This window comes from Corvus hawaiiensis, chromosome 4 (genome assembly GCF_020740725.1).
Source record: "Corvus hawaiiensis isolate bCorHaw1 chromosome 4, bCorHaw1.pri.cur, whole genome shotgun sequence".
Classification (NCBI taxonomy): Eukaryota; Metazoa; Chordata; class Aves; order Passeriformes; family Corvidae; genus Corvus; species Corvus hawaiiensis.
The window spans coordinates 41,320,673-41,334,895 of NC_063216.1; the positions used below are offsets into that span (position 1 = coordinate 41,320,673).

At 38.6% G+C, this 14,223-nt stretch overlaps 1 protein-coding gene across 9 annotated transcripts in view; it reads right to left on the minus strand.

Annotated features, from left to right (window-relative positions):
* Window positions 1-14,223, minus strand: part of NAV3 (neuron navigator 3) — a 531,757-nt gene that overhangs the window by 251,039 nt on the left and 266,495 nt on the right. For 4 of the 9 annotated variants that reach the window (XM_048300217.1, XM_048300215.1, XM_048300214.1 and 1 more), the window contains exon 1: window positions 11,927-12,605. The exons of 2 other annotated variants lie outside the window; for them this stretch is intronic. In XM_048300217.1, coding sequence (XP_048156174.1) covers window positions 11,927-12,169 — 243 coding nt within the window. In that variant the 5' untranslated portion in view covers window positions 12,170-12,605. Of the gene's footprint in view, window positions 1-11,926; window positions 12,606-14,223 lie in introns of those variants that run through there. 3 more of the 9 variants (XM_048300221.1, XM_048300220.1, XM_048300216.1) reach the window with 1 other exon arrangement.

Here is a 14,223-nt window from a genome sequence, read left to right on the forward strand (position 1 = left end):
ACTACCAAAAAATTACACTTTGCGTCATAGTGGATCTTTGTGAACTAATACCCCAACTTTTTCCAAAATGATCCAAAATGTTTTGTTGCTTTAAAATCATGGCAGTATTTATACATTGTAAAAGATTCTACTCAACCTTCAGTTCAGATTAGCTACTGCATCCATGCAGAATTTTGTAAGAAATGGACTAAATCACAAATACAGACTTACAAATACAGCAGGAACCAATACTCACCTTCACCTTCCAAAGACCAATACTGGGATATGACACTGATTTATGGCTTGATGAAGATACATGTTTCTATCTAATCAATTAGGACAAAATAACTAGTTTATAATGAAAGGGTGTTGTGAATCTTATATTACTCTGTGCAAAGGCTGCTGAGACCTTTAAAGACAATTACACATCTGAGTGAAAATTATTTTTGAAAATACTGACTTTATTATAATCCAAAATAAAATTTTTAATGGGAAGTGAACTTTTGTCCCCTTAGAGTGAAATGTGACTACTATCACTCTGTCTTTTCTGGCATCTATATAATTATTTCAAAATGAAATCTTACAACTTTGCACAAATAAATGAGACTATTAAATGCCCAGGAAAAAAGGAAAAAAAAATTCCATTGATGCAAATATGTCCATAATCCCCTTGCTTTTAAGGAGTTATCCAGTATCTATTTTTCTGATCTTAATCTCCTGTATTATATTATTTTTCTTTTGCCAAATCCTCTTTAAATAATTTTTTTGAATTACGCTATTCAGTTCAACACACCGGTACTCAGTATGTTGAGATTTGCACGCTCCCTTTTGTGAAACTTTGCTTAATCAGCTCCCCTCAGTACTCTACATCTCTGTATCATGTCCACAAATAAGACTGAATAACTCAGAAAAAATACTGCACTGACTTGGTGGGGCCCTGGGAAGAAAGTCTTGTTTTCATTTCCACACATTTTTCTTCTATTCCCCACTCCCTTGTGCTAATAGCTTATCTTATAAACCAAAACTCTTTAAGGCTGTGACTGACATAGCTGTCACAAATGGGGAGGGTTGCTTTGCTCTCGTTCATCAGTAACACAAACACCAATCCATTCCCAACTGGAGAAACCTTGCTCTTCCTTAAGAGAAGGCTGGATGTGAAAGTTCTGCAAATTAGACTGTATTAACCCCCCCCACACACACCTGGAGATGGCATCACCTATGAACAGAGTATTTGACTGTCAATCACTACAATAGTATCTTTGTGGAGCAACCTATTTCTTAGGTTTCAGCTAATAATACAGAACCATACCAGTCTTCAGAGAGATATTGCAGTGAGGTGAAGAAAACAGCAGTGACGCTGTTATTGTCTCCTTACTTTTGTCAGGATCACAAGTTTACACAGGAAAAAAATGCATGTTGTATACAAAATGCCCCTTACTTCTGTCTTCTTATTACAAGCAGGATCAAAAAATGGATGCATTATTAGCCTGACAGATAGGAAGCTGAAAACATCAGTAACAGATTAGGTTAAAAAAAAAATCATTTTTCTATGATAATTAAAAGTAACTTCACCAACACTTTAAAAAGTAGCTAATTAGATTATTTCTTCTGTATTTAAAAAAATAATAATCAAATAATAGTCAAGAAACAACTCTAAAAAACACATTCATTATTACTGTTTCACACATGAGCTGAGTTCAAGGAGGTACTTGATAATAACCACAAATGAAACTAGATTGTGAATTCCCATGTAAGACACTCAGCCTTGCTCCCTCTCAGAAGCATTTAAAGAGAGAATCTTAACCTGCAGCTCTCAAGATTTCAGATTTGTGCTGCTCCTTCATGAGAAACATATTCCTTCAGCTCTTCCTTCCAGCACTCTGTCTATGGCTGGTGAGCTGGCCAGGAATGACTAAAGCAGGCAGACTGCTCAGCTGAGAAAATTTCTAAACTCCTTTTGAACTTTTATTTGTTTTTTCACATTCTTATTTAATGCCTATTTATTTCTACTACAGAGACAGCTTACAAAAAAAGAGCCCAAAAAACAAAAACCAAACCAAACCAAAAATACTCCCAAAAAAAAAAAAAAAGAAAAAAAAGAAACCAACTTGTTTACTGCTTAGATGTGCTGCCAGGAAATCTCATTGTTGTAGCGGTGAGTAAAAATCCTGCACCCTGACTTATGTCTTACTCACCCTAAATCACGTATGAGCCATGCAGCCTTTCCAGATTAATGAAAGTGGTCAAGTGCTTTACATCACTTGCTAGGAGTCTTTCTGTGCATGGCCATGCTCATTACTAAGCTGTGGTGGTTTTACTCATGCCCTGTAATTCAAATCCTGATGCACAACAGGAAGTTTTCACTGCCAAATCTTTTGGAGCTTAACACAACATCAACGAGCTACAAAGCCAGGTGTTAAAAATGTCAACGAGAGATAATTTGAAATAGAAAACACAAGAGAGAGCTCAACAACTATTTTTGTTCCAATTTGTTTTCAAATTTGCTGCAATTGGAGAGTTTCACCTGAACAAAATATTTTGATCAACTGTTGAGAGATATATTGAAGGATGAAATGCTTTCTGCTGAATTAAGATCAGAAGGGCAGAGCAGCAAAGGAGGGTTTACAGGGAATAAATACAGGGAATAAATATAACTAGAAATACAAGTCAGACCAAATGTCATGTTGAAAGTAGGTTAGGACAATACTAATATTATACTTGGTCAAATTCTCTCATGTTTTATGCAGAGTTAGTATATTTAGTGGCTGGCACCTTCTCAGTTTATATATCCAGAAATATTATGATCCAGCTCTAACCACTTCAAAATTATGCTTCCCTTTGATTTGCTTATTTTCCAAGTTCTCTCAGCTTGGTTTACACAGAACATACACAAGAGCCATCAGAAATCTGCACATCTTACACAGGGGAATTATCCCTTCACATTTACCAGACAAAACACTCTGCATTCCTTTACTGAATTTTAAAGGAGTTATGCTATCTTTCAGCCAACATCCTCTTGCCAGTAAAAACCAAAAGGAAGGTTTGTGACCTTAAAAACATCATGGGCAAGTGAAGATTCGCACAAAATAGCCCACTACTAGGTTTGAGAATAGATATATGCTTCCTCCTCTTCCAGCTTAATCCCCAAACACCCTCACTTGTCAAAAGGCTATTGTTAAGGCATGGGCTTCCTCCAAGACCACATCCTGTGAATCAGGTCAGAATGAAACACAGAGCTGATTTAATTGAACTACTCTTTGCGTGCCCTGTATGCAAGTGCAAGAAAAACTGTGTGACTCAAAAAATAGTTTAGTATACTAGAGAAAAAGGGACAGTAGACCTAGACCAGAATGAATACATAGTCAAAAAAATTAGCAGCTCTCATTTCTAATTCATGCCCTTAGTATTTACTAAATACAAGTTTCTGCTACAAAGAAGCTAGGCAGTGTACTCAAAGGCAGAAATTAGGACCAAAAAAAGCCACTTCTCTTCAAAAGAGGCCTGCTTTTACTTCACAAATACTGGATTTTCCACATCATATTTAGTAAGTGAACAGCCTATCAACAGCATTACACACGGGACCATTGATAAATGTTATACTGCTCCACAAAGCGCACAAAATATTCTGCATCTTTAACAAACTCTGCTAGTCTGTGTTGGTTGGATACACCAAAATCAAGAGAATATGGCTCCTGGAGTAGAATTCCACCTCCAGCTCAGAGCTGGGCCCACATTTATGCTAGCTATTGACATTAAAATGATGACAAAGCCAAAACTGTCCTTATGAGGCAAGAAGGAAAAATAACTCATTATTTGGATGTTTCATTCTTAACTGATCCCTTAGAAAAGACAAAGGATAGGCTTGTGGTTATGATGTGGAGATTGGGACTCGAGATATATATGACTTGAAATTCCTAGTGCTGCCACAAAGTCCCAGCCTGAGTGTGGGAAAATCATCCATTTTCCCTTTAATCTCTCCCTTCCCTCTGCACTGTGGGGATAATGTTTTTCCCTTTCTCCTGCCCTCCATGTAATGCAGTCATATAGGGGTGGACTAACTTCTGCACGCATGCAGGCTACCTGTCATGGTAAGACATCAATCTAGTAAAACTTTCTGGGATCGAGGTATGGTTGACCCGAACAAAAAAATCCACAGAAAGGACATTATTGTGTTTTTACTTGAGAGGAGAAATGTTTTTCAGTGCAACCAAACTCCCTAATCTCAGTGGTACCCCTCACACTGCTTGTTGATTTGAGGTGCTCCGGTCTTCTAGGGACCCCCTACAAAATGCAGCCAAATGAAATATTCACTGCACTGCTCCTGAAGGGATTTTAAATTAAGGATTTTTAAGTTCATAGGGCTTCTATGTTCCTTGCTGTAGAGCAAAGAACTGGGTTCCCATGAGTCACTCCACTGTCAGATCTCGTAGGCTTGTTGGAGGCATGAGGACACTCCAATACTGATATGCCAGGGAAATCAGTGTTTCCAAGCACACAACTAGCTTTCTGGGCTCCAAGAATACCCTGCCTGTGCTTTCAGGAAACTTAACAGGAACTGCAATATTTCAGTGCAATGCCTCTGGAAACACCCATACTGCACAAAGGCACTTTTTCTAAGGAAGTAAATCTGTCTCCAAAGAGAGTCCTTACATATCTGTATCCCAGTGGGCCAGGGTGCTGTCAGCCCATGTTCCCAATGAATCATGGTTTCATGGAGTTTCAGGAGTTTCAGCTCCTGAAGTCAGCTGAACCAAGGAATGAGAAAAGAGAATGAGAAGATCATCAAGGTGGTCACCAATTCCATTGCACAATGGAGGATCAGTGCTAATAATACTACGACTGGCAAGTGTACACTTTTGGTTTTCCAGTGATGGAGATATTATATTTTCCACAGGCAAAGTGTTCCCTCTGTTTAACTACTGTTACGACTAGGAAGTTTTACTAAAGCCTAACTAAAACCTCCTGGGGTATAATACAAGCCCATTATTTTTATCTGAAGAGGGAGACCACTTACCTCCATTTGTGGCTATGAAGAACAGAGTATCCCAGGGGGCTGCAAAAGTGTGGCACCAAGCAAATGTTGCTGGGTTGTTCCAATTCTGCTGGTGCATTCACAGTGCATCATCCTGCAGACACACTCCCATTTTTGAGGAAAGGTTTTTTTATTGAATAGTTGTTTCATCAGGAAATCCCCAAGAAGCTGCCCCAGGCACAAATGCAATACAAAAGAATAACTGTGATTGTTTTCTGATGATGTGTAATACCAGCTCACAACGCACCAATTAATACGGAATAAGTTGAGTTCTATGTTCTTATTTTGTAAGAGAAATAACATGAAAGCAGTAGAAATTTAGGCAGAGGTCTTAAGATCAGGTTGCTGAATACCCTCCTATCTATGATCCCAATCACAAATTACAGACGAAAAACATCATTCAACCTACACTCAATACTATTTGTTCACAGATAAAAAAGCTTTGAGAGCTGATATTGTGTTACTTTACATTTATCTCAACTATATGAACATGTGCTTGATACAGATGATTAGACAATAAACAATAGTGAAATTTAGTGCAAGCTCATACAGCATGGAGCTCTTAAATCAGTTATAATATAGCATAGACAGATGGTACTGGATACATAAAGCACATTAAAGACTGTTATCTGTTTGATAAAGAAATAATTCAGAGCACAAGTCAAGAAGCTGAAATTGCTGACAATCTGAACTCCTGCCAACTGTCCTGGCTTCACTGGGGCTGTGTGAATTTTGAACACGCATAGTCCCAGGTGTCCACAGTGCTGACCGAAATTTCTGGCAGCTAGCTCAGTGCTTTTGAAACACTGCTGGCTTCCCATCATTAGCAGTCACTATGGGGAGAAGATAGGCGGTTTCTGGCTGCTTCTGCTGCCCTTTTCTGTTGCCTTGGCTGTAGTGCTGTAAATGAAACTCTCAGCACAATGAGCAGCCTCCTTTCTTGCCAACCCACAAGGCAGATATCTCCAGGGCACTAGTGCTGAGAAAAGGAAGGCTATGACAAAATGGGGAAAGAAACTCATTTATTTATGCTCCCTAGATTCAGTGTGTCAAGAAACTCAGTGGAGCTTGGCCCTCAGAGACCAGACAAAAAAGTATCCAAGCAATTGAAAGGTCAAAGAGATGTGGGATTGCAACAGATGCCTTACTTTGGAGAGATTTGGGGAATGGTGGGAAAGGGTCACACAAAACATAAGTAAGTGGTATGGAAGGGTTAGCTGAGGAAAGACAGAGATATGGAAGTCATTTATGGCACACATCTGGTATTCCAATGTGCACAGTACTCCCACTGACGTGAGCAGGAGCTCCACCCATGTATGGAAAACAAAAATATTTGTCTTGAGATCTGTCTGTATAGAGCAGCCTAGATGTTCTCCAAGTTTGGGGTCTTGTGATGGGCAGGATTTACCACATCACTGACAAACTACTTGAAATTGATGAGAGAAAAATGAGAGGTTTCCATGCTCATCTTAATGTCCTAGTGCAAAAGGGCTGGCTGAATGACACTAGAAGCCCTCAGAGTAAAGCTGAGATGCAGTGGTAGGATACCAAATGAAATGGACCTTAAGAGTCACTTTAACAGCACCAGCATGTGCTTTTGCCTAATCAGATCAAAGTATTTAGCTTGGGTTTGTGACACTGACGTTCAGTTTCGATTACTTTAACAACATTCACTTGGTACAACTAAGTGTTTTGGACCCCATTTTCTGTTGGACATGCTTACCAGGTACCACACATCTATTCTGCTCTGTCCTGCTGATTTACAGACCGCTTCCCCAGCTTAATTGCTCAGATTTCTGTGCTCTACAGAAGAAGTTGGTTATGTTTCTTTACTCAGGTGGACATGTAATACTCTTTGTCATTTCTTCCAGGAGGCCTTGCAGACGATCCATTTCCTGAGCTCCCCTAAGATCTTCCTGTATAAAAATCCAATTGTTTAATGAAATTACTAGGGCTGGATCCACATAAGATCCACAACTGTCCATTCATCCTCTGGATACCACTATCACCATGCTACTAGGATCTTACTACAAGCCCTCAAAACTGAGGTATCTAGAAAAGTTCTAGGTTTACATGTGTGTACTGGATCATCCGGGGAGGCTGACGAGTGCTTTCTGATAATAAAAAGTGATATGAAAAATGCTGCAGGCAAGACAGGAAGACTTGATTAGGGGATACAGAGAAAAATAAGTCATATTCAGTAGCCTGTAAAGATGTCTGCCAACAGGAAGGAAGAAGCAGATAAAGGAGACAGCAGCAGACAGATAGCATGAACAAAGAGAGACTGAAAACAAAAAAAAAAAACCAAAAGAAAGAAGATATTATGATAGTAAAGGAATTAACTAACTCAGGAAAGAAGGCTAAAATCTTATCAACCAAGTCATACAACCAAAACTCTACAATTAATATATCAGATTAATCTCAGAGAAAATTCTCTTTGGAAGCATAAATGATGGTGCAGGGCTCTTGAAAGAAGAAAGTCTAATGATGGGAGGAAAACGTTGGGAACATAAAGCAGAACACTGCAAGGAGCAGCCCCGAGGAAGCCAGACCAGAAGACCAGTGTGACTAGCAGACGTTGCTGACTCCCAGCAGCTGCGCAGCTTTGTGCTGGAGAGGATTCATGGCAATGCACTTGTGACTACACCACCAAATGTGTGAGAGTAGCTGAAATCAATCACACTTTCAGGTGACCTGGAGTAAAACACTATTGCCATTGGCATTTTGCTACAAGTCAGTATTACCGACTCACAGAAGGGAGATCCTGTAATCCAAACCCTGTACTAAAGCAGGTTCACCTAGAACAGGTTGCACAGGATTGCATCCAGACAGGTTTTGAATGTCTCCAGAGAAGAAGACTCCACAGCTTCTCTGGGTAGCCTGTTCCAGTGCTCTGCCACACTCAAAGTAAAGAATTTTTTCCTGAAATTCAATGGAAATTCCTGTGCTTCAGTTTCTGCCCTTTGATGCTTGTCTTGTTGCCGGGCACAGCTGAAGGGTCTGGCCCCAGCCTCCCAACACCAACTCAAGATAATACAGTGCAGTTATAATTTAGTGACCAAATAAGTTGGTTTTGCAAATAAAATCCTTCTTCATTCCTGTAGTTTTAAGTCATTGTTTCATTTACCTTTCAACAATATCAATGGATTTTTTTTCACTTTGTTACTGTTTAGTGGCACATTCTACAACTAGAACAGTATCAAAAAGCAACCTGATGATTAATTTTGCAAGCAGTATAAAAGTGGTGGTAAAGAAATACAAATAATACTATACCCACAGTTAGAAAAGAATTAGAAAATATAGTTGTGTTTTCAGACACAGTTTTGGATAAAAACACTCTATGGTCCAGATGAACAGCAAAACTCCATCTGCTTCAAAGACAGCCAGCATTTCACCTCATGAATCCATCAGCTGGATTCTGTTCCTGTGTACATATATAGGAATAAACTTTTGTCTATATGATACTCAGGGAAAAAGAATGTGCTCTGAGTACTTGTGTTCAAATATTTTGCATTACTATTCACATCATAAAGTGTTCATGCAGTCAGCCTAAACATTAGTGGGTTTAGCAAGAAAGCAGAGGGACCTGTTCTATGAGACTTAGGTACCAAAGCACAAATTATGAAAATTTTGAACAAAAGTGCATTTGGATAAACTACACACAGAATAATTTAAATCATTAGCAAGTTATTATTTGCTTTCATAAGCTTAACTAAGTTCTATACAATTAAGAAAAAAGGTAAATATAATCACCTCAAAATTTTTCTACCACAATAAAATATCACTTTTATTAAACTTCATCATGTCCACAAACAAGAAACAACCAAGACCACATGTGCAAGTGCAACAAAATCGTTTGAGATGGGAGAAACACCAAGGGAAAAGGAACTGATGGTTGCCGCTATATTCCTCACCAGCCTTGGCCTTGTGAGAAAGCCAACACAAGCAAAAAAATTCTTGAACAATCACTTTTGGTGAGAGTGAACTTCATAGAGGAAACAGCTGGGTGGCAACGACCTACTGTATTGACATGCATAACCCAAATGTATTTTAGAATCCTTAGCACTTACATATAGCAACAGGATATGTCACAGTGACTACATGGTGTCAATCTAAGTGCCTTGCAGACAGGATGAAAAAACTTGTGACCCATAGTGCAGCAAATGTAAAACACCAGAGCAAGCAATGCAAAAGGCGCTGCTTTCAGCAGACAAGAGCAAAAGCTAACCAGATGATGAATTCATATGTTCCATTGTCTTTTGCACATAGAGATACATACTTTTTCCCCGCAAAAATCAGTGCTGCCTTATATCCAATTATAACATAAGCATACAAAAAATATGTTAGTCAGATTTTACTTTCAGTTGGAAACTCAGACTAGGTATTCACCACATTTAGACTGAAAAACTTTTTATCTGATCATTTTTATAGTTACAGGGACCCAATGTACAGCTTTGTATACAACAGTCACACAGAGATATCACATGGATTAATGTGTTTGCTAACCAAAGATCTATTGGAATCAGCACTCACAAATGGTCAAGTTTTGGGATGTCCTACCTGTAGTGCAGGATGTACATCTGCTCAGCAAACCTGAAGAGGCATTAACTCTAACAGCTCCATCAGGTCTGTGCTTAGAACTACTGTTTAGTAACCTACACATACTTATGAGGCTACCCAGCTTGCATGGATCTCCATCACTGAAGAAGAAAACAGCATTCAATACTTTTAGGTTGATCCTTTGAAGCTTACTAGTAAGAAAAGCATTAAAATAATTTCTTTTTCATAAAAACCCATCCACCTTACAGCCCAAACCTCTTTGGCAAAAAGATTTCATGAAACTTGCTTTAAAGGTGAATAAAGTAACATCTTTCCAAAAATGTGCCAGGAAGAAAATTGAGCAAAAGGCTGCCACTAAGCTTTACTGGAAATGTCAGACTTATAAGGGGATAATACAGAAAGGCTTCAGAAACTAGCAACTTTTTGAATGTTCAGCACTTCTATAAATCCAGCTGGCTGGGGGAAGTTTTCAGACCATCATGTGCACAGGCTGGTCTTACTCTTTACAGATCATCTTTTCAAACTGCTCGGCAGCCTCCACTGAGAACATATATAGAGAAGGATGTCATGACTGGTAGGTTGTTTTTTTGGAAATTGGTTTGCTTTTTGTTGCTTTCTTTAAAAAAACAGTCTCTGAGATGCCAGGTATTGTCAAACCAATGAAACAGCAAATTGGTATCACCGTTTTCATACATCCAGGCTGTTACTTTACTCAGTAGAAGTTCAGCAGGGTTCAGGACCAGATGCCTTGGAAGGCTATGACTCCCAGTTGGTCTCACACTAATTACTAAGAGTTCCCAAATGGTTTAAATATTGAAGGCAAGTTGCTTAATATCTTTCTCCACACTTTTTTAAGTAAACAAGAAACACTTCTCAGCAGCCAATGTAACCTTCTGCTTTTTTCATGGAAAATAGTATTTGCAAATCTAATTTACTTTTCATGGAATATCCATTAAGGAATACCATTAAAAAACAAACTAAGAATATTTTCTATTAAAAATAAGTAAACAAGCAGGAATTGCATTGTGTTGAAAACTTATTATCTTCAAACTTATATTATCTTCATACTCATGTTATAGAAATGACTGTTCATCACTTGTGGTAATCAAGAGATGAACAGTTTGCTTCTTTTTTACATTTCTGTATAGCATGTCTCACACCACCAGTGCATCATCTCTGGGAGATGGGGAGATGTGACAGAAAACTCCAAGGGAAAAGTTAAGTGGCATGGCCAAAATCTCATGTGGAAATATGTGGTAAGGTTTAAAAAGGAAACCAAATGTTCAGAATCCCAACCCTATGCTTTAACCACAAAACCAACTTTCTTCAGTAATACTGAATTAACCCAGTAACTAAAAACAAAGAAAAAACAAGTACATATATTATGTGCATCTTGCCACTGTAACAACTCTAATGACATTTAAGTGTTCTCAAACTAACTACGATACAATTGAAAATACATGTTTAATTCCAGTGTGGTAATCAGTTCCACAAACTAGAAAAGCAAGAGGAGGTAGTCTCACAGCTTGCTGAAGCTGCGTAAACCACACATGCAGCCGTAATGTAGTGACTGAAAGATCTACAGAAATATATGCTGCTGACAAGAAGGGTCTCAATACTCATGTACAAAGCATGAAAAATGTTTTCAACTACAACAGAAAGACTAATTGAAAATCAAGCAGAAGCTTTTTTAAAAGTTACTTAGGACTCAAAAAGAATCCCCTCATGAAAGAAAAATCCCTAAGCAGTCTAAAAAGTATTGTGACATCCTACTTCAGATAATCCAAGGGTTTTTTTAAATCACAATGAATTGGGGCTAGATAGGGGCTACAAAGAAGCTATTTTGAAGAAGAGAAAAACACAAGTACTTTTCACTGAGAAGCTGTTTTTCTGGTTCAGCAGTCCTGCAGCAAGAATAGCCAGATCATTTGAAAATTGAAAAGAAAATCAATTGCATGTTTTTATTTTAAAAGAGCCTCCCTGTGGGAATAGGTGTGGGCGTGAGATCTCTTTTTAAATTTCATAATATAACATAAAGCTGCCAAGATTTTTTTTAAATTCTCTGTTTACTGGGTGCCAGAATGATTTTTCTCTCCTAATGATTCTACTGATCCTTATCAAAATTCATCTGTGAAGTGAATAACACTAACATTTAAAACCAGAATATTTATTCAAACAGCAACACTGAGCAAAACAAATTTCCAATGCTGCTATGGGAGTTCAGTGATGACAGCAAAAGTCTCTTTATTCATTTACCCCCAAATTCTGCATGCAGAAAGTTTGTATCAAAGATTTTTTCAAAGCAAATCAACATTTTTTGAGAACTGAGTTCCACAGGTAAAGTTTACAACTAACCTTGCTATCTTCGATCTCCTGGGTTTTTCCTTGAAGCGTTTTCCTCTCTCCAAAATCACAGGTTGACTTTAACGTAAGCTGACAAGAAAGCATGGAGCTCTCTGCCCCAGTAAGGTCCAAAGATTTTGGTGAGTACTTCTGTGAGCTGGGAGAACCAAGGTTGGGTATCGGGAGGGCAGTGTGGACAGGCTTTGACCCTACAGCTGGCTGTCTCAGCTTGGAGGCAACCCCAAGTACAGGCATGGCTTCTATAAAAGTATCTTCTTTCTGCCAAAGAAAATGCTCCTGACCTCAGTCTGGTAGACTCCAGCTTCAGCAATTTCAGAACAAATGCTTTAAACAAAAGTAGCAGTCATCTTTTCAAAAAGTCTTAAAGCAATAATATTACGAGTTTCACAAGGAAGCAAAACTTTTCCTTCATCTCTGCCCTTCTCCCTCGCAGCCACTCACACGCACTGCTCAGTGAGTCAGTGGCTCTGTAAGACTAAACGCTCCTTTGGGGCGTGAACTTTTCTTGAAGGTAACTGCCACAGAGCTGCCTGTCCGGGATTAAAGAACTCATAAATTTGCTTTCTCTTCTTCCTACAGCATTCCAGGTCTGTGCATTAAGTGAATGAAGGATGGGAGAAAAGGAGAGAGAGAAGAGAGGAAACCTCCCTGTACTCCAACTGTCAAAACAGCTCCGAGACCACAACACTGGAAGCAGAGACCTCTTCCTGACTACATAAATAACCAGCCCACATCTTAAAAAAAAAAAAACCACCTCTTTTTTTTCTGATTTAAAAAAAAAAAAAAACAGGACCTGAGTAGTGGCCAAAGCAAACAGCTGTTGGACGAGTTTTCATCCCGGAAATAATCTCAGCAATGAAGCTGTTTGTCTGATTTCTGGCTATTTTTCACTGCTGACAACCATGAGCTACGGTGTTTCATTCTCTGTTCCTCCCGTGAAATCAGGTTAAAATCATGCAAGAGCATAGCTAGAAACAGACACTGAATCACTGTGGGTAACGTCTGTCTATGCTATGAAAAATCCATACAAAAACACAGAGCAGGATATAGGAGAATCACGAGCATTGTTAGAAGATTTAGTCAATACAGCTTTTCAGAGCTTTTTTTTTTTTTTCTTTCTTGGTGGTGGTGTTAACGTCATCTATTCAGTGTTAACACTTCCCTTTCTAAAAACATTGAAAGCTCCATGAAGTCCATGTCCAACACATGACTTCTGTGAGCTTGTTGCTCACAGAAATATTCTTGCTGGCAACCTCAAATCCTTGCACATAGAAATACAAGTCAGGCAGGCAGAGCAGGCTCCAAAATGAGTCACGATGGACAGTCCAAATTGTTGAGCAGCATAAACACTTACTTAAAAGAACAACTGTAAATTCCTTTGAGATCCTGCAGCAGGGGAATCCCTTTTAAATTGACATGAGGAAAAAACCTGTGCAGAAATATCACACCATTCAACTCCTATGGGATTTTATCACCCAACATTAGAGACATGGGGTTTTTTGTTATGTCTTCCAAAAAAAAACATAAGGTGACTTGACTTATTCTGTCCCAATATATGACATGGTATTAACTATGCCTTCCTTGAATAGTATGTACTATTACCACTATAGATACAAGCACAAGAGAAGAGAAGTCCAGAAGAGCCTTCTGGACTTTTACATTCTCAAAACAAGGAAGGCAAAAGTTTAAAAAAAGCATTGAAAAGAAAACAGTGTAAATGAGAAGCTGACTAAAAAGATCTTAAATCATCCCTTTAAATTATTTTGCAGAATAGACCTGTGATACCTGCAGTATTGTTCTCTATCACTCATTTACAAAGATCGCACTGACGCAGTAGGTAAATCCAGCTCTCTGTATTGACTTACAAACTATCCCATTCTTGTTTGTGGTTTGTAGGAATGAATTTGACCTGTTTTAGTAATCTCCTGAGTTTTGAAGTGACAATACAGAGAATCAGCAAACACATTGCAGCATCCTCTGCTTATCTGCCATTTGGTTTTGCCACCATTAATAGCAGCTGCAATGGGTTTTGTGCAAGAATGGACAGAGGTAGCTGCTCTGCATTTTAGACAAATTCAGCCCACAGGATCCATCAGTTTTCTCCATTGACTGGAATATTCTTGTTCAGTGTGATATTTCAGGTCTTCTGCAGAGCAAAGGGGAATAAAGCTCCTTGTGCGGTCTGCATTTGTTCTCCAGCATTATAAAGCACTGAGGCTGTGTAAGGAATTTAGAGTTCTTAGGCACAACTGTTAACAGTTAACGCTTCAGAAAATGCACATATGCAA